The sequence below is a fragment of the Erpetoichthys calabaricus genome, chromosome 6 (assembly GCF_900747795.2).
Source record: "Erpetoichthys calabaricus chromosome 6, fErpCal1.3, whole genome shotgun sequence".
NCBI lineage: Eukaryota > Metazoa > Chordata > Cladistia > Polypteriformes > Polypteridae > Erpetoichthys > Erpetoichthys calabaricus.
Genome location: NC_041399.2, coordinates 114139743 through 114159704, shown reverse-complemented (window position 1 = coordinate 114159704; position 19962 = coordinate 114139743). Strand labels below are relative to the sequence as shown.

The 19962-nt window shown below is 40.1% G+C and overlaps 1 protein-coding gene across 1 annotated transcript in view; it reads right to left on the bottom strand.

Annotated features, from left to right (window-relative positions):
* Positions 1 to 19620, bottom strand: part of chpf2 (chondroitin polymerizing factor 2) — a 76524-nt gene extending 56904 nt beyond the window's left edge. Inside the window, exon 1 of the mRNA XM_028803876.2 lies at positions 17925 to 19620. Within this exon, the coding sequence (XP_028659709.1) occupies positions 17925 to 18223 (299 nt within the window). The 5' untranslated portion in view covers positions 18224 to 19620. The remainder of the gene's footprint in view (positions 1 to 17924) is intronic.
* Between the last annotated feature and the right edge of the window lie 342 nt (positions 19621 to 19962).

Sequence of the window (19962 nt, the reverse complement as noted above, 5' to 3'; positions counted from 1 at the left end):
CTCAGTGCACCACTCAGTATTTTAACCCACTGTACCCGAGTGTGGAATCACAGCCCTACAGCAGCTGATCAGAATGAGGACTTTCAGGAAACAGCATTTAGCACACACTGCCTCAGCCACGAGCAGTCTATTTGAACTGCACCCATACGGCAAACACTTCAGAGCCATTCCTGTAGGAAACTCGCGATTCAGAAACATTTTCATCTCAAGAGCTCTAAACGCACTCAATCATCCCATCAAGTGCTCCTGGTAGAACTGTTTGTACATATAAGTGTAATTACTGTAAACTTGCACTACAGTAGTAATATTGCACAACCTCTGCTGCTTTATGAACCATTTGCACTATCTGCACTATATGTACATGTATATTGTACTTAGGCTTTCATATTGTATATTTGTCATTGTTTTATCGTATTTTTATCATTATTACTTTTGTTGTTATTCTTATATCATTTTATAGGAAAATAAGTTTATGGAGGATCTGCATATTGAATCTCATTGTACCATACAATAAAGGAATTCAATTCAATTCAATAGAAGAAAGCACATATTTACATATGAGGATGACAGGCTTCTAAGTCGATTTAGATTTCCAAGTGCTATCTTCTTGGAGCTCTTAATATCATTTTTAAGATGAAATGTACTAAAGTATGTATATTACATTATACAGATAATTTTTTCACTTCATTTAAATAAAGTACACTCTTGATAATTAAACATGTGGGCACAGTGGCGTGGCAGTAGCTATGAGCTGGCACCCCATTCAGGGATTGTTCAGAGAGCTGTAATATCATGAATGTAATGTATCCATGTCCTGTGGTTGTAACAGAAAGCCCGTTTAAGAAGCACGTAGTGATTCACACACAGAGTACATAGAAGAACACATAGAATACGAAGCATTTAACGTTCTACTTTAGTTACAATGGGATTTGAGAAACTAGTAAATTAAGCAATTTTAAGACGAAGTTTATGATGTTCTACTTTAATTACAAAATAAACTACATGATTAAAGTGGAAATTTTTAGATTAAAGTTGACATTTCAACCTTTCTTTTCCACTTTGTCACTATTTTTGTTTCTTTTCTCTGTACCCTAATACGCTTCCATATGAAACTCAGACAGTGGGCTACGACTCACCTTTTCACGGCAACTTTGATATCTGGCCACTTCTTCATCCCGACCCCCCGACACCGTGCAATTTTCTGAACATGAACTTTCAAGTTTCTCCGCCTTTCATGTCACGCGATAATTTTCCTTTTCTTGTTTATACCACTGCTTAAACCAACAAATAGTAAGTTTTTCCTTGCCTCCACTTGGTATTCACTGAAATTCTTCTATTTTCCCAGTGCTTATGCCATTATCTTTTCATTGAACGCTGAACTTAAGGGGCTATTTATATTGATTTGCATATTGAGAGAGGCGTAATTCTGGGAGGAGTCGGGGAGGGGTGGCAGGCGCATGCATTTGTGTTACATTTCACACTGATCAGGATTTATGTAGCAGAAGAACATGAAGTTGGTGAATGCACAGATTTATGCCTCTGGATTTTTTTTGTGTGTACGCACATTTTTGTGTTTTTTCCCGTACACCATATTTTAATGTGAATTCTATGCACTTGTTACACATGAGGCCCCAGGAGACAGTATAACATATTCTAGGTATAATGTATCTGGAATTGTACTGTCATAAAATATCTCAAATTTAATCCTTAACTCACCTCAAACACACCAGAGATGCAGAAAAAGCCCTTGACAGAGTTGAATGGAACTACCTATTCCCCACATTGCACAAATTTGGGTTTGGCACAAATATATGTGCATGGATAAAACTACTTTACATCACAGTCCAGAAGCCTCCATTTGTATTAACAACATTATCTCAAACTACTTCAAGCTAGAATATGGTAGTCAACAAGAGTGACATCTAGCACCATTGCTTTATGAAATCACCATCGAGCCTGTGGCCAGTCGCTTTCAAAATTCATTAGAGATAAAAGGGGATTATCAGAGAAGAAATTGAACAGAAAATATTACTACACACAGATGATATGGTACATTACTATACATTAAGAGCTAGATCTTTAAAAAATTAGAATTGATTATAACATCATTTATCTGTAATTTCAGACATCCACACATTCAAAAGGCAATTAGAGAAAGATCTAAAGCAGAAGGGTGCATGGCACTACCTAAGTTTCAATTTTATTACTTGGTGGCAAATATACAAGCCATAAATTTACACAAATTCCACAAATGTATACAAACCTGGTATAGGAGAGAAATAAAATCTTACTGTACTTCTTTATATGCCCTGCTTTGTGCCCCAGTAAATATTAATTATTATCAATACACTAGGGACGCCCCAATTAGGTTTTTTAAGGCTGATACCAAGCACTGATTTCCATGTTACTTGATCGGCCAATTCCAATGTTTCTTCTTTATCCCTTTAAAACACTTTTTATAGTAAGCTTCTGCATAACCAGATGCATAGAAGTATTATGTCCTATATTAAAGTGTATTTTTCATAATTAAACTATAGACCACAGTTGTTAACTGTTCATTTTTTATTAACAAAATGAAATTCTGTAGTACTATTGCTCATGATGATTAAATACTAAAATAAATAAGACTTCCTTAAAAGTAGATTTTAACTATTAAAGTACAAAAATATTTATCCATAATACATATCACATAAAAGAAAAGAAAATGCTTCTCATAATTACAAGCTGTCATATTATTTCATGTTTTCTGTAATGTATCTATCTGAAACAAGGCTTAATTAAAAAAAGCAGTTTTCACAATTTCTCTGACAATAAAAATAAATAAATATTTCTAACACAATCTATTAATTGATATTGAGAATTAAACACTGCTCAAATGTAAATATACATGCACTTGCAGGTTTTCATCATTTAAAATCATTATTTGCACTACAATTAATCACAGGAGTGAAGCCTTGTGGCCGGAACACTATGAGACAGAGCAGAGCACAATGGTGGAATTGAAACAAAGCGAAGCAAGGAGACATAATTTAAGCCTCTATGGTTGTCCAAGGGCCACTTCTTACCAGTTTTTGTTGTTTGTATGTGTGTGTGTGTTCCTTCACATATCACCGGACAGCTGCTCACAGCTTACAAACAGCTCTCTAGTCAATAACTACATTGATAAAAGATTACTTTAAAGCAACAACTGAAGAATAATTTGCGTAATACTTATTTTAAAACTATATTAGATAATTTAAAGACAAAACGTCTTGTATCCTACCACAGTATGGCAGGGCCCAGGAGGGCCACTGCCCGTCACTTGAAAACCTCAGATCTAAACTCGGCAATGAATTCTTCAGAGGTATAAGTTTAGTAAGTTTAGCATGACATAAGTAACAACAAGAATCACCATATCTTTTTCAGACAGGATAAAAATTATAGCATCAGGGTATGCATAAAACTGTTGTTTTATTTATTAGTTTGGTGTGACTGAAATCTTAAACTGGTTCTAATGTATGATAGAGACAAGCCAAAGGCTTATGAAAGGAATATTTTGTTTTTAGCCAGAAATTATGATGTCACTTTTTTCCACTCATTTTGCTAGTACTGATGTATTCCCCCCCCGCCCCCCCATTAAAAAGGGGACAAACTGACTTTGGTCCAGATGATCAGCACTCTCATTTGTTATTGCTTAATGTTAAGAGTTATTTTTAAAGCTTATATTGCTTTGGTGGGGCTAGTATATAACATTTGTAAATTGTGAAATGAAGATCAGCACAGGGTATTTTACTCAAAAATGTAAACAAAAGAAATACAATACAGGTCTAGCACTTGTCAATAATAACTTCATAAAAGAATTGGGCACCCTGCCTGGGATTGGTTCCTGCCTTGTGCCCTGTGTTGGCTGGGATTGGCTCCAGCAGACCCCCGTGACCCTGTGTTTGGATTCAGCGGGTTGGAAAATGGATGGATGGAAGAATTGAGGGAGATTATCCTACTATATTTTCCTTAATTATTAATTTTATTTTCAAGTCAGTCTGATCTATAGATTTTCAAATCTAATCCACCCTTCCAAACTACACTGTATATAGGAAAAACATAAGACATACTATGAAGTCATCATTCAAAGATACAGAGGCATTTTAAGACGTTCAGTGTGCTTGTTTAAGGGAAACTTTAATAAATATTTGCCAATTTCTAACCATGTATAATTAATATACAGTTCCTTATAAACTGAATTTGACCTTTTTTGTTATTTTAAATGGAACAGGCCATTATTTCCTTCCCTGTGGTAGGTAGATAAAGTTTCTTACAGTTGAGTAAGAAAAGGTGATAATATCATCAATGCCATTAATTTTTTTGATTTGCAAAAATCAAAAAAATGTTTTATGTTGTCATTATGGGGTGTTGTGTGTAGAATTCTGAGGAAAAAATGAATTTAATCCATTTTGGAATAAGGCTGTAACATAACAAAATGTGGAAAAAGTGATGCACTGTGAATACTTTCCGGATGCACTTTATATATATCTACTCATATATACATATATATAATGCATTCCTCAGAGCGCGTTCTTCTCTGTTTCATGTACTCCAGTAGCAACCATTTCAGTCACATCTATGAGAGTCACAGGAAGACAAAGACCCAAGGACTGCCCTGTGTGGACCATAACAGAAATTGTAATCAGTCACCATCTGTTTAAGTGACTATAGGAGGACTAATAATGAGAAACACCAGAAGCATGCTTCCAAGTAGTCTGAGAGATATGAACTCTAACCTGTAAGGAGTATATGGTTTGTCTGAGGTGGCCCCAACCACAACAGTGAGTGACCATGAACTTGACAAACACATCTTCATAGACTATGAGGAAGAAACCGAGAATTGGCTATCAGCTTAAAACACGGGGTAAACACAAACAATACAGTATTTATACTGACATGCAGTTTCATTATTATGTTCTCTTGTTCCTTTATATTGGCTAAAGTGTCTTTGTCTGAGCACAAAATAGACTGTATATATTTAAAATCCGAAAAAGATACAATATCCTTCTGATGTTTATTACAATACTAATTCTCACAATTAATGTAAAATAAACGTGTATGTCCTGTATAGATTTTCTTTCAGGTTTCTAAAATTACATTTAAATAGGTATTTATGCCATTTTGTAATGTTGATTCCTTAAAATATGAAATAATGTGTGACGGTTAAAGGGAACTGATCAGATTTAAGCTGATCTGCAAGGCTACTCACTGGGATAATATGCTCTCATTCAAAGCAAACCCCAGACTTTTTACAAAAATCCTTTAATACAGACAGACAGACATACTTTATTAATCCCAAGGGGAAATTCACATACTCCAGCAGCAGCATACTGATAAAGAAAATATTAAAGAGTGATAAAAATGCAGGTAAAAACAGACAATAACTTTGAATAATGTTAACGTTTACCCCCCCGGATGGAATTGAAGAGTGGCATAGTTTGGGGGAGGAACGATCTCCTCAGTCTGTCAGTGGAGCAGGACAGTGACAGCAGTCTGTCGCTGAAGCTGCTCTTCTGTCTGGAGATGATCCTGTTCAGTGGATGCAGTGGATTCTCCATAATTGATAGAAGCCTGCTGAGCGCCCATCGCTCTGCCACGGATGTCAAACTGTCCAGCTCCATGCCTACAATAGAGCCTGCCTTCCTCACCAGTTTGTCCAGGCATGAGGCATCCTTCTTCTTAATGCTGCCTCCCCAGCATACCACTGCGTAGAAGAGGGCGCTCACCAAAACCATCTGATAGAACATCTGCAGCATCTTATTGCAGATGTTGAAGGACGCCAGTCTTCTAAGGAAATATAGCCGGCTCTGTCCTCTCTTACACAGAGAATCAGTATTGGCAGTCCAGTCCAATTTATCATCCAGCTGCACTCCCAGGTATTTATAGGTCTGTACCCTCTGCACACAGTCACCTCTGACGATCACGGACTCCATGAGGGGCCTGGGCCTCCTAAAATCCACCACCAGCTCCTTGGTTTTGCTAGTGTTCAGGTGTAGGTGGTTTGAGTCGCACCATTTAACAAAGTCCTTGATTAGGGTCCCTATACTCCTCCTCCTGCCCACTCCTGATGCAGTCCACGATAGCAGTGTCGTCAGCAAACTTTTGCACGTGGCAGGACTCCGAGTTGTATTGGAAGTCCGATGTATATCGGCTGAACAGGACCGGAGAAAGTACAGTCCCCTGCGGCGCTCCTGTGTTGCTGACCACAATGTCACACCTGCAGGTCCCGAGATGCACATACTGAGGTCTGTCTTTAAGATAGTCCACGATCCATGCTACCAGGTATGAATCTACTCCCATCTCTGTCAGCTTGTCCCTAAGGAGCAGAGGTTGGATTGTGTTGAAGGCGCTAGAGAAGTCTAGAAACATAATTCTTACAGCACCACTGCCTCTGTCCAAGTGGGAGAGGGATCGGTGTAGCATACAGATGATGGCATCCTCCGCTCCCACCTTCTCCTGGTATGTGAACTGCAGAGGGTAGAGGGTGTGGCGGACCTGTGGCCTCAGGTGGTGAAGCAGCAGCCGCTCCAAGGTCTTCATCACATGTGACGTCAGAGCGACAGGCCGGAAGTCATTCAGCTCACTAGGACGTGATACAAGATGTTTTCCAAAGCCTCGGGACTCTCCCCTGTTCCAGGCTCAGGTTGAAGATGCGCTGTAGAGGACTCCCCAGCTTCAGCGCACAGACAGCAGTCATGGTGATACTCCATCTGGACCCGCTGCTTTGCTGGCATGAAGTCTCCTCAGCTCTCTGCTCACCTGCGCTGCTGTAATTGTGGGTGGGGATGTCTCTCCTATGCTGGTATCAGCAGAAGGATGGGTGGAGGGTGCAGTACTCCGAGGTGAGAGTGGGTTGGGTGGTCAAACCTGTTAAAGAAGTTGTTCATTTGGTTTGCTCTCTTCACGTCTCTTTCGATGGTGGCACCCCACTTCGAGCTGCAGCCAGTGATGATCTTCATCCCATCCCACACTTCCTTCATGCTGTTATTCTGCAACTTCTGCTCCAGCTTTCTCCTGTACTGCTTCTTCGCCGCCCTGAGCTGGACTCGGAGTTCCTTCTGCACACGCTTGAGCTCATGCTGATCACCACCTTTAAAAGCCCTTTTCTTCTGGTTCAAAAGGCCCTTGATGTCACTTGTAATCCATGGCTTGTTGTTAGCATAGCAGCGTACTGTTCTTACTGGAACTACAATGTCCGTACAAAAGTTGATGTAGTCAGTAGTGTAGTCAACAACCTCCTCAATGTTCTTACTATGTGATCCCTGCAGGATATCCCAGTCCGTAGTTCCAAAGCAGTCTCTCAGAGCCTGCTCTGCCTCAGGGGACCACTTCCTGAATGAGTGTGTGGTTGTAGGTAGCTGCCTCACTCTTGGTTTGTAGTGAGGCTGAAGCTGAACCAGGTTATGATCTCCTTTCCCAAGCGCAGGCAGCAGGGTAGCGCTGTATGCGTCTTTAAAGTTTGCATACAGTAAATCAATAGTCTTATTTCTCCGGGTGTTACAGTCCACATACTGGGAGAAGTCAGGTAATGTTTTGTCTAGCCTCACATGGTTAAAATCTCCAGCGATTAGCACAAACGCCTCAGCGTGCTGTGTTTGTAACTTAGCAACAGCAGAATGGATGATGTCACTCGCTATCTCCACGTCCACCCGAGGAGGGATGTATACAATAAAAACAATGACGTGTCCAGACTCTCTGGGTAAGTAATAGGGACGCAGACTTACGGCCAACAGTTCGATGTCCCTGCAGCAAGTGGAGATTTTGACGTTTACATGTCCAGAGTTACACCACCTTGTAGTTACATAGAGAGCTAGACCTCCTCCTTTGTGCTTCCTGCAGGTACTTGCGTCTCTGTCCGCTCTAACTGTGCTAAACCCGGGTAGCTCCACGTTAGCATCTGGTATGGTGGTAGTTAGACACGTTTCGCAAAAGCACAACAAACTGCATTCCCTGTAGGTACTGACATTTTTCACCAGCACAGCCAGTTCATCGATCTTATTTGATAGTGAGTTCACATTTCCCAGGATCACAGAAGGAACCGAAGGCTTAAAACGTCACTTTCTCGCAAGCCGCTTCATTTTTAGCTTAGTGCTGGCTCTGCTGCCACGATACCGCCTTCTTACCTCGTCGTGTAAATAGGGAACCACACCGACACTGGCATTTGTTCTCAGCTCTTAAAGTTGACTACTTATAGGGTCACCTAAGTGGTAAGTGTGAATCAATAACATAAGGAACATAATTTTAGACATAAACGAAAGACTTGTGTGTATATGAAGCAGTCCACTCTGCTCACGCTTAACCACAGCCACAAGATGGCTCATGCATGCACTTTTACATTTTTTGGCCACTTGTATGCACCTCACTTCTCACTATGAAAAGACCTGTGTGCAGTAAACACCGCCACGCAACAAAGACATTGTGCTAATGATGCAGATGAAGAGACACATCATCGAAGCAAAGGAAACACTGCAGCTCAACAATGTGTAAGCGAAACATCTCAGCAACAGAGGGCAAAGATTGAAGTTTTCACTAAAAACATCGTCTATCTGAAGGTATTTTCTCAAGATGAAGATTAGCAGCAGCTCAATATTTTTTATTGTATTTTTACCTATTCTGCTGAGCACTCGGAGCCTCTTACAATTTACATTTAGAAACACTTATTCCGATGGTAATCCAGTGGGAGAAGGAAAACATAGTTGTGACATTTGTTTACTGTATATACTCGTGTTTAAGTTCTTCCGCAGATAAGTCGGGCTTTATTTTACTGTATAATTTCTAGTACAGTACACCCTCGAAATTTGTGGGGGTTACGTTCCTAGAGCACCCGCGAATTGTGAAGAACAGCAACTTATGGATGTGGTTAAAAAATGCCTATTTTTATAGTTTAAACCCTAAATATGCCCCCAAAACACTTTAATTTCATTTCAACCTCCTTTGTTCAGTGAATGTACATTGCCGAATATACTCTGCTCCTACGTGCTGGCAAATGGCACTGGGAAACGACTATAGCCGGTTGCGGCGGTTTAAGGATTAAGAAGAACAAAACGTAAAACACTACAACATTCAGCTGGAGATGCGTTACAGGGCAGCAGTCAATCAGCAGCAAGGAGAAATGAATAATGCTGACCGTTGCCGCACACTGTCGAAAAGACAGTGATTTATTTATTTTTATGGTGGAGATTCCAGGGATGCACCCAGCCTTGACTCGACCCGCACGCACTCACAGAGACAAAAACAAAGCAAACAGCATATAAAGAATGTAATGAAAACAAATGAAAACAATGATACCACCCCTGTTCCCCTTATGGCGATTATATATTAAATACAACAAAGCACCAACAAAACACACAAAGTAAAGTTCATAAAAAACAGCAACGGATGAAATGTAATGATGAAGATAGTCCAGAGATCTGCATGTTGAATGGGAATGTAAAGATAGTCCTAATGGTAGTTCCTGAAATGGTGAACGGGTTCAGGAGCGCTCCTTTCTTCGCAGTATAGTAATGAATCCACTTACAGTCCTCATGTACACAGTCAGACGGCAGACCCCAACCATGAAACGATCCAGGACAAAACGAACAAGTACAGGTAACCCAACAGAAGGCAGGCAGAGAGACAGGAACTTGAAACACAAATTACAAAAACATTTTTTTTTCTTTTGGTCACCGGCCCCTTTTTAAAAGCCGCGCTGACATCCTTTGACCCCAACAGCCCCTGCACCCTCAGCAGAAGACCAATCAGAGCCACTGCAGAGACTGCTGGGAGTTACAGTTTCAAATTCCAGTAGAGTACGCTCTCGGAATGGCTACTTTCAACATCCCAAGCCGTGTTTTCCTCTACAGTTGGTTCCTGTTCTTTCTATAGTACAGTACTGACATGAAAAAAAGCCATAAAAATTGCAGAGGATATTTGCGGTTTCCGCTAACAATTACTAGTTAGGTTCTAAGGAAAAACCCTCGAACGACTGAGACCACGAACCCTGAACTGCATCTTCACGGGGGTCTACTGTATGTGTCAGTCGTATAAGTTGAATGCGGAAAACTCATGCTATTGGTCTAAGAGATTATGATATGCTAATGCCCACCTGAGTACGGAAGCGTATTAGGGCCACAGAGAAGGAAAAAAAGTGTATGTCGAGAATAAAATCAACATGTTGACTTTATTCTCGTAGTTTATTTTGTCATTAAAGTAGAATGTCGTAAACATCATTTTAAAATCAATGTTTAATTTACTAGATTCTCTCAAACCCAGCCATGTAGCATATTAAATGCTTTGTGTGAAGTATTCCCTGGCCCATGTTACTCAGTACATGCTTCTTAAGACTGACTTCCTCACTTGACATATACTTTATTTTTTCTTCACTGTGTCCGGATTTTTTTTTTTCTTCTCCGTGGCCCTAATACGCTTCCGTACCTGAGTGAGTAACCACAGAGCACACTGCCTTTTTTTCCCCTATGTATTGTGCCTATGTGACCACATGGTAATCCGAACTATTCCGAAGCGACATTTGTAATCTTTTGTGTTTTTTGTACCTCACATCCTCATACACCTTTATCATAAGAGCATCCCTTATCTACGATGGGGCGTTCGATCAGAAGAAAATATGAAGCTGGTTTTAAATTAAAAGTCATTGAAGTGGCGAAAGAAATTGGTAACTGCACTGACGCAACAAAATTCGATGTGCCTGAGAAACTGGTGCAAGATTGGAGGAAGCAAGAAGATGTAACAAAACAAAAAGCGTCATATTTTTGAATGGCCGCATAAGTCAGGGTCAGATTTTATAATCGATTTTTCGGGTTTCAAGACCCAACTTATATGTGAGTATGTACGGTATTTAATATAGGAACCAAAACACACATTCACATGTAAAATTACTACCCAATGGCTGGGGAAGAGATAAACAAGGAGAAAGAAAATGGCCAAAAATGGTAAACCAAACAAAACAACTAACTTAACAAATTTTTCTTAAATCACTAAACACCCCACCCCTGAAGAAAATGAGCACCTTACCCTTTTCATTTACCAAGGTCACTTAACTCTTTTAGGGCTAATTTTTTTTTTGTTTCTTTTCTCCCAGGGTTGAATATTTTTCCAAAAACTAACTTTTTTTAAAAAAAAGAACACAAAGCAATTGAAATCAACAAAAAATATTTACTTTTGACAAATGTTACTGTCTTGCATGTTGTATGAGCCTGCATACTCTATGATTTCACATACATATCACATACATTTTACACAGCAAAGTCCTGCAAAGTTTGATCTCGCTCAAAGCAGCCAATTTCAGTCATTGCCACATTGTACTGCTTACAATATGTGTTGCTTTGGTGCTGTAGCAGTAGAGCGTATTAGTGCTCCCTTGAACCCTTTTAAATTCCCTGACCCGGAAGTGTTTCCCATCCCACAGTCCATGTGATTTCTTATCACTTCCGGGTCAGATAAAAAGTCCTTCTCTTCAACCCAGAAACACGTCGTTCCCTCTGGTCATATGATCATGACGTGCTTCCGGGTTATAGGGCACGTATAAGTCCTTGAGCCTCCCTGCAGCGTCCTCTGGTGGGCCCCACAGTGTCCAGCAGGGTTGGGAATAAAAACTCCATTGTCCATAATTCCCTGCTGGTCTTCGGGGCACTTCCATGCTACAGGGAGGGCTCCATCTAGCGGCCTGGGGGTATTGGCCGGGATGAACAGCCGGCCATCTCCCACAGTGCCTACTTTTCAATTGTCTATTGCTGCACTTTCTCACATATATTGTTAGTGTGTACTGTAGAGAGACAAGTCACCCGTTTGCCATCGTGCCATGCCACTGCCACCAAGTTTTCTGCCCCCATGAAAACCGTATTGTCACCTCTTTTCATCTTCAGCATGTCTGGCTTCAACTGTGAAGCCATGTGTCTCCTGTTTACCCTCACTGTGCCACAAGCTCCAATTCCTCTGCTCTGTAGCTCCATGAACAATTCTGGGCATGTATAATAATTGTCCAAATGTACACAACATGACCCAAATGTTCATAGCCCTGAAGCAGCTCCAGCACAACCTGACTTGTCAAGGGACAGTTCTCTCTTTGAAAGAAATACTTTCCTGTATATGTAATTACTTTCAGGTAGAAACCAGTGTTTGCTTCTGCCAGTACAAAATCCTTTATGACATACTTTGTGGGCTTGTCTGGCATGTATTTACAGAAAAAAAGGTGTCCCCTTTATTTTATCATAGATTCATGCACAGACAAATCACAGCCAGGCTGATAAAATTGTTTCTATGTTGGTTCCACAATGTCAAGCAGGGGCTGAACTTTATGCATGGCGTTATAGCCTGGCTCACCCCATGGGATTTGCTTCTGTTTATTACAAAAGTGAATAAAACTTTGCAGCATCACGTACCAATCATCACACTGCATAACCTGTCCAAAGCCACCAGGGGACAAAGCAAGTTTGGACCAATGCTCCCTGAAGTTATATCACCAGTTCTGTCCCATCTCTATTTGTAATGCCACAGCGCGCTTCATCTCGTCTTTTGTTGTGGGTTTCCACTTTGAAAAACGAGAATGCGATGCAAGCTCAGCCCGCGATTCAAAAAATTTCTCCGCCTACCTGTTTGTCTCATCTGACAGTAGCTGAGAAGCAGCATCAGGAGAGAGCAGCCTGAAGTAGTTCAGCAGCTGGTGATCCGTCATGTCCAACAGCAAGCCATGCCATCTTGTGAAGTCCAGTAGCCAGTTCGGCTCCCACGGATCAATGTCTGTGTATTCCTCCCAAGCGAACCTTGTCGTAAATGCATCGGCTGCGCGAATGCGCTCAGCTGGCAGCGGATCAGCTGGCGCAGCATCGGCTGGTGTCCGATCAGCTGATGTCAGCTTCTCATTCTCTTGTTCGATCTCCTGATCACTGTCAATAAAATCCGATTCTGAAAAATCAGAGTCCGACTCCGCAATAATGCACAAAACATTGTCTGCCGAGTGTTTTCTTTTCTGCTCTCGCTTCGCTCCCTTGTGACATGCCGATGCCATCTTGCCATTGTTTACATTTCGCAACTCACGCACACGCAAGGATTAGTTGCCGAGTCAACGAGTCTAGCATTCCTCCAAGCACAGAGGGAATGCCTGCGACGTGACAGTGAGTTTTGTCGCCATTAACAGCTGATTGTCGCCCTCTATCCCTGGATGTCGACTTTTGTCGACATTCGCCCTCAACCCCTCCTGTCGACAAAAGTCGACATCCGCCCTAAAAGAGTTAATATTGTTTTAAAGTACCATTCCAAGAGGACAGCAACAGATTCCTATTTCAACCACAGACAAAATTTGGGAAACAACAACCAAAACTGACATTCTCCTTTGTTGAGGGTTTCTACATACAGTGTTCCAGGAGATAATTTGAAATTAAGTAACTCGCCAGTAAAAGGCATTTACAACAGCAGTGTTATCTGGACTTGAAAAAGCAGTCAAAACCTCAGCATTCCATCATATTAAGTCACTAGAATGTGAAAGTACAAAATCAAATTATAATTTATAAAAGAAAATTAAAGTACAGTAAATCCTCAACATTCATACTTTTATCTTTCATGACCAAGTATTTGCTCAATTTTATTGGTAGCATCCTTTTTCCTTTTGCATTGGCAGCCTTCCACATTCTCAGGCTTCGCAGCTATGCAGAGTAGAGAAAAGGGGTGGGGGGTTGGTTGAGGTGAGAACACTTTTTAAGAGAATGGAATGTGGAAATTGCATCAATCTATAGGGAAGGACATTCTCTAGTATGGATTTTTGCAAAAGACTGAGGTTTGATGACAGGGCTGGGGTCGGGTTAAAGATGGGAGGACTGAATCAGATACAATACCTGCCTTGTTCACCCCACTGTTGTCCAGGAAACAACTCCACATGCATTTGTTACATATTTTCATTGTTTTGTGTTGCAATCACTCCCCCAAAGCAAAGTGCATGTCCTTCGAGCTCTAAACTCAAACATGCTAAGTTAGTGATGCATCTTAGTGAGAAACAGCAGCTACTGTCTGCTGCAAGTTTGGTGTTAACAACATGACTAACTAACTAGAGACATCAAGGCTGCTGATCCCATCATCAATAGAAGCCTCTGCTATGCTGATACACTAAAGCCTTTATTATTCTCCAGTGGTTCATGAAGCAGATGTCGCGGACACATTATTTGAAGTCAGTGTGTCCTTTACGATCTCCAATGCCATCCGCCAACAGTGTAGGCCAGAGATGATGTCGACACATTGCCAGTCTTGGCGTCTTCCAATTCAGGAACTAAAGTTGTTTTTTTGTTATATATTTATTGAGATGTTAGCAAGCCTCTTGAACCCGTAGCCATCGATAATCATGAACCAAGATGAGCTGGGCAAATGAGGAACCATACATTCAGCAAGGGATTAGTGCAAACATGTTCAGTGCTTTTATTAAAACCAATTAGTGTGTTCAAAATCCAGTGCAGTGTGAAATAATAATCCATAAAATCAGTGATGTCCATGAATTAAAATCCAATAAATAATCCAAACGATAAAAACGGAATAAAACCATGCAGTCATCGGGTTCTTTCATTTAACCTTTCCGAACCTAGCACCTCCTCCACTCTCCATCTCCCTAACTTGTCCTGCTCAGCTTTTGCTGCCAGAAGAAATACCAGAAGGCACGGTCACATCCTCCGGCTATCACCACGGCTGCCTCCATCAGCGTTTGCCATGATGCTTTGAGCCAGCTGTCCCTTCATCTTCCATAGCACCTTAAGGATCTCTAGGAGGGCACCACCACCATTGTACCCCACTCCACCATCCAAATTCAGCCAGGATGATACACCCTGGAGGGCCGATACGCTCCTCCATGGGGCTACCAAAAACTCTGCCTCTTCTACATAACACTGGCTCAGGCACCCAATACGTCACTCTCAGGTCTGTTTTTTTTCCATGCTCCTCTGCTGTTTCCCCTTCTCAGCCGTGCAGGCTCCCTTTATCCTGCCTGATTGAGTACAGGTATGATTCTCCTCCTACCCAGAGGTGTGAATGAGGCGCCTGGCTGATCACATGCAAATGCAAGCAGATTAGCCAAGCACCCCAAATTAACCCCAGAGCGAGCACCAGCATGCACACACCCTCACCTAATTGGAGCCTGCATGATCCTGGACTCATTTTATTTAAAACCACACTTTGCCACAAACTTCTTATCACAAATGTTTAGCGAGAAAAAATGTTCTTGGCATGTTACCAATTGTATTTTGTGTACTGCATGTTGTGGGTTATGTCATGGTCACTATATTAAGAAAAGTGCATATTATCAAAAATAGTATTTTGTTATAAAGGATTCCATGAAGAAAAGAGTATTTTGATCAATCTCTAGTGAAAGATTACAGTATTTGGTGGTCACTAGAACCCCGATCTGCACTGGCAATTGGAAGGTTGCCGGTTCGAATCCCATAAATGCCAATAGGGACTCTGCTCTGTTGGGCCCTTGAGCAAGGCCCTTAACCTGCAATTGCTGAGTGCTTTGAGTAGTGAGAAAAGCGCTATATAAATGCAAAGAATTATTATCATTATTATTATTATTATTATTATTATAGGTTCAAAGTATTAACATACGCAAAAAAAAGCAAATAAAGGCTTCATTGACTTAGTTATTATTACTATTATTATTATCAATCATATTTTCTACTTTGTGTTAAAGTCTCACTACTGCAAATATACAGTATACTTCACTTTTATAGTGTTTTTCTTCACCCTTGCATATATGTTCTCATATATACATTAACCTGATACAAAAGTTGGTTTTATGGAAATACACTTCTGATACAAAACTGAAAAATGGATCAGAAGGTCTTTTTTATTAAATAAACTGAATTATCTATAAGTTCAATTGTCTATCTCCCCATTCAGGGTACAAAAGTAGTCTAATACTGTATTAAAACATGAGAATGTCAAAGAAGAAAAGTTACATCATTTTAGATGCCAAGAAGTCCAATCTTGAAACAATAAAACCATGAACCAGGCCCAATTAAAATGAAAAGCACCTTGAATGCAGATCCCTATTTTAAGAAACTGGCTTCTGCTTTCCAGGTGCAACTGATCAGGTTACACAGCATTTATCCAGCAACAGCTAAGCTTCTTCAAATATACAACACCTTAGGCTACAGTTCATAGGAGTTGATTAGGTGTGGCTAATGTGAGAGAAAAAAAAACTTTCCTTCATGGCTCTTAAGAGAGAGAGAGAGAGAGAGAGATAAAGATGTGTATTCAGTTTTATAATGTATTATTGAGCTATATTTGATTTAATATTATTGAGATATATTTGATTTCTCTCCACACACACACACAGTGTATAAAACTGTCAAACTTATTTGGAGGTAGATAACCTTACTCTGCAGCTGAGTGATGACACCCAAAATATTTATATTACAAAACACTTTTACATGAAAGTGTGTAGCAAGACATGTGCATAATCTTCTCCAATTCACATTTTACTTCCCCTTTAACACACGAAGTTGATGATAAAAAAAATAAACACTTAATTATTCTCCGTTTACAGTACAAACTTTGCATATAGCCGACATATGTCAATATGCTACATAAAGTGTTACTAACAAGGTACCTTCGCAGCATACTTTAATCTGAAATCAGCTTGATTTTAATTGCTTGGAGCATTACCTAAAAATCTCCTTAAAGAGTTGCTTTATATGATACTAGCACAGGCCAGATTTTTAGGACAGCTGCACTGCTTATACTACAAGCTTTGGAAAACCAGACAATATATATTTTGTTTATTACTATACTATTCATGCCAAGCATACTTTAAAAGTATAAGATTTTTTAAAAAAAACATACCAAATGGGAATTAAATGTCCCAAAAACAATACCATCTTATTAGTCTAGATGAACAATAAAGTTAATGAATACACAAGAAGTGAACATCTTGCAATCAAGCACTATCCATCAGGCTGCTCTGACCTAGGATCACTGCACATTTGTGACACAGAGTTCAGTCAAATACAGTCAAGAGTCAAAATGTACATATCTGCTTTAAATTCTGTCAAGTTTTTACTGACCATTTACAAGAGCATATATTTGTTTCACATTTAGCACATCATACACATATTACATTATGTGAAATAATATCCACCCATTTATTTGCTAGTTCTCTTATCTTATTCAGGACTGCAGGATTTTGAAGTCTAAACTGACAGAAATTAGCATGAAGCACTAGTTTAAAGCAAGATATACACAAAAAAAAAACTATTAAACTTGAGCAATTTATTAACTAGGTCATCAGGGGCATGTCATCTGGCGATAGATAATGGGCAAGGCAAATGACACCTACATATACACTGTAGAGAAACAAATAAGAGCAAAATAAGAGCTGACACATAGCCTAAAGCTATCTTAAGGAACAAAAACATGAAAATTGTATAAAGTTCTTTAACAGCTTTAACACTTTAAACCTTCACATCAACATGAACCAAAAATTATAATATTGGGAAATAAACTGCAAAAAATTTCTTGGCAGTTGCTGGTTTTAGCATCTCAAATGCGGTTTATTGTCTCATTAAGTCATATAGGCATTTGTCCCAAAAAAGGTTTCTATATGTCCAAGCAATATATGGAGTATGGAATGCCAGTCAAATCCCAACACATATACAGTAATTAAACCTTAAAATATAATGGTAATAAAATCGAGAATAAACATTAGCATGTTTGCCTTATTGTTGTGAGTGACTTTGACAGGCATCTTAATTTACTCTTGCTATCTAAATATATTTGTACACCAGTTTTATTGAAAACTATTGACTGCATAATACTTAATCAAACATGACACTACTAAGAGCCAGACGAGTATTGAGCAAATTAGGGGAAAGTTATTAGCAGAAGTCACACAGAACTTTTAAATTAATTTGAAATAACCACAAATCCCTCACCTGAAGATCTTCTTGTGAAGCTTATTGGGATCCCTGTGGTAAGGAACAATGCGTGGCTGGAAATCTTCACTTCCTGGTGCAGCAGCATTGTTGTCTTTAAGACTGTGCTCATTCTCACTGCTCCCAAACAGCGCAGTATTGACCAGTTCATCACTACAGGGCTCTTCTATATCTCCTTGGGTCCAAGACACCATGAGTAAGCTGAGGCTACATCCCAGGGAGAGGCCCAAAATCAAAGGCAAAGCAGGCCTGAAGAGAGCAAGGCCAGACAGGAGGCGCATGGCAGAGCCCATGCTCATTGGGAGACCAGAGGCAAAGCAGTGATCTAAAAGTTGTCAGACTGAGCTAGCCAAACGGCAAGTCTAGGAATTTTTTTGCTCAGCAAATACTAAATTTAATTGAACTACAGCAAAAACTAATCACTTGTCAACAGAGGGTAAGGTGACTTTTCTCTTGAATAACCATAAAGAAACTTGTCTCCAGCCACTATTGGAAAGCAATACTGACAAGTTTATACTTCATTCTTCTAATGTAACCCAAACATAACAAACTGTAAAATAAGCATTGGACAAATCTACTAATCAACATGCATCTATCTGAATTATGGAGTTTCTCTGTCCCTAAGTAGCATCTTAAAACACAATGCCTAATAATATGCTGCTCCGTTACGTGCTAAAACAACACTATCCTCTTGAACATTGCTTGTATGCATGCGTAACGGAACATTTATTGTACAGTACTTTCCTTCCAAACCATAAACGGGGCTACCTGAAAATCTCCCAATTACAAAACTTAGCTTTGGCAGATAGAATATCACAACTACTTATCGGCATGCGGCTGCCAACCAGGTTTCCTACAAACAAAAAATGTCAGAAAATTCCGTTTTTACGCGTCTTGGATTGGAAACTTTTTACATTCATCTGGTTAAAGAAAGAAAAAAAACGGCTATACTTTACACGTCACTTACTGTCATGGCAGGGAGAACTTTGCTCCAATGCAGCGACTAACCCAGAACTTCGCCTACGGGTCTGGTACATCAAAAAACACAAAAGATCAGTTTACAACGTAATAGAATAGGGGTATCGCACCCGGGTGTCCAGTGACAGATAAAAAAGGGCGCATATGCCTGGAGGAAGACTCACTGATGCGCTAGTGACTAAGCCAGTCTTCTGTACGCCCGGCTGGCAACATACGAATGGAAACAGTCGACACCTCCAACGCCACACTCGCAACAAACAAAGTGACATATCCCATCCAGTAGCTACGTAGTGTTATTAGTATCCAAATCGATCGACTACATTACACTCTTCAACAAACAATGACCTGGACTTTCGCTCCAGGTAACAGAAAGCATGGCATTGCAATACAACACCGCAAACCTCAGCATTTAGAAGCATTTCCGTAACAGAACAATGCCTATATCTTTTTTATAACTTCAATGATAACTGTTAGTGACAGCAAGCAATATCCTAAATTCAAAAAGTGAACGAAACCTATACGACCTAAGCTTGTCCTAGCATCTACCAAGACGCAGACAAAAGTGCCGTAAAGGCCGACCGGCACTTTAGCCCTTCATTGGCCTGCTCCAGTTTCAAGCGTTAGTCATTTAAAGAAAAAGACGATATAAGCATAGAGAAGTTCGTCTATCTATCCAACTAGCTGGGCTGCACTCACTCTCTCTCTCCCTCTCTCTTTATCCAGCTGATTCTCATTCGCAGAAAACTCCTCCCACTTCCTCCACTCGCACGCAGAAAAAAAAAATCAGAAACAATACCCCTCCAATCCCCTGGAAACAAAAGCACGGCTATTTAGTTCCGGATTTGCAACAGTCCACAGTAATTTTTTTTTACAGAACAGTCTTGACCATTTAAATTTTAGATTATACGGTATTGTTTCAGGCGGATGCATATCCATCCATCCCACTGTTTTCTGAATTCGCGTATTCAACCTAATGTCGCAGGAAGATGGAATGCTATGCAAAGTCGAAAAAAAGAATGGTAATTTACTATAAACGTATTGCCCAGTTTCATATAAGTAT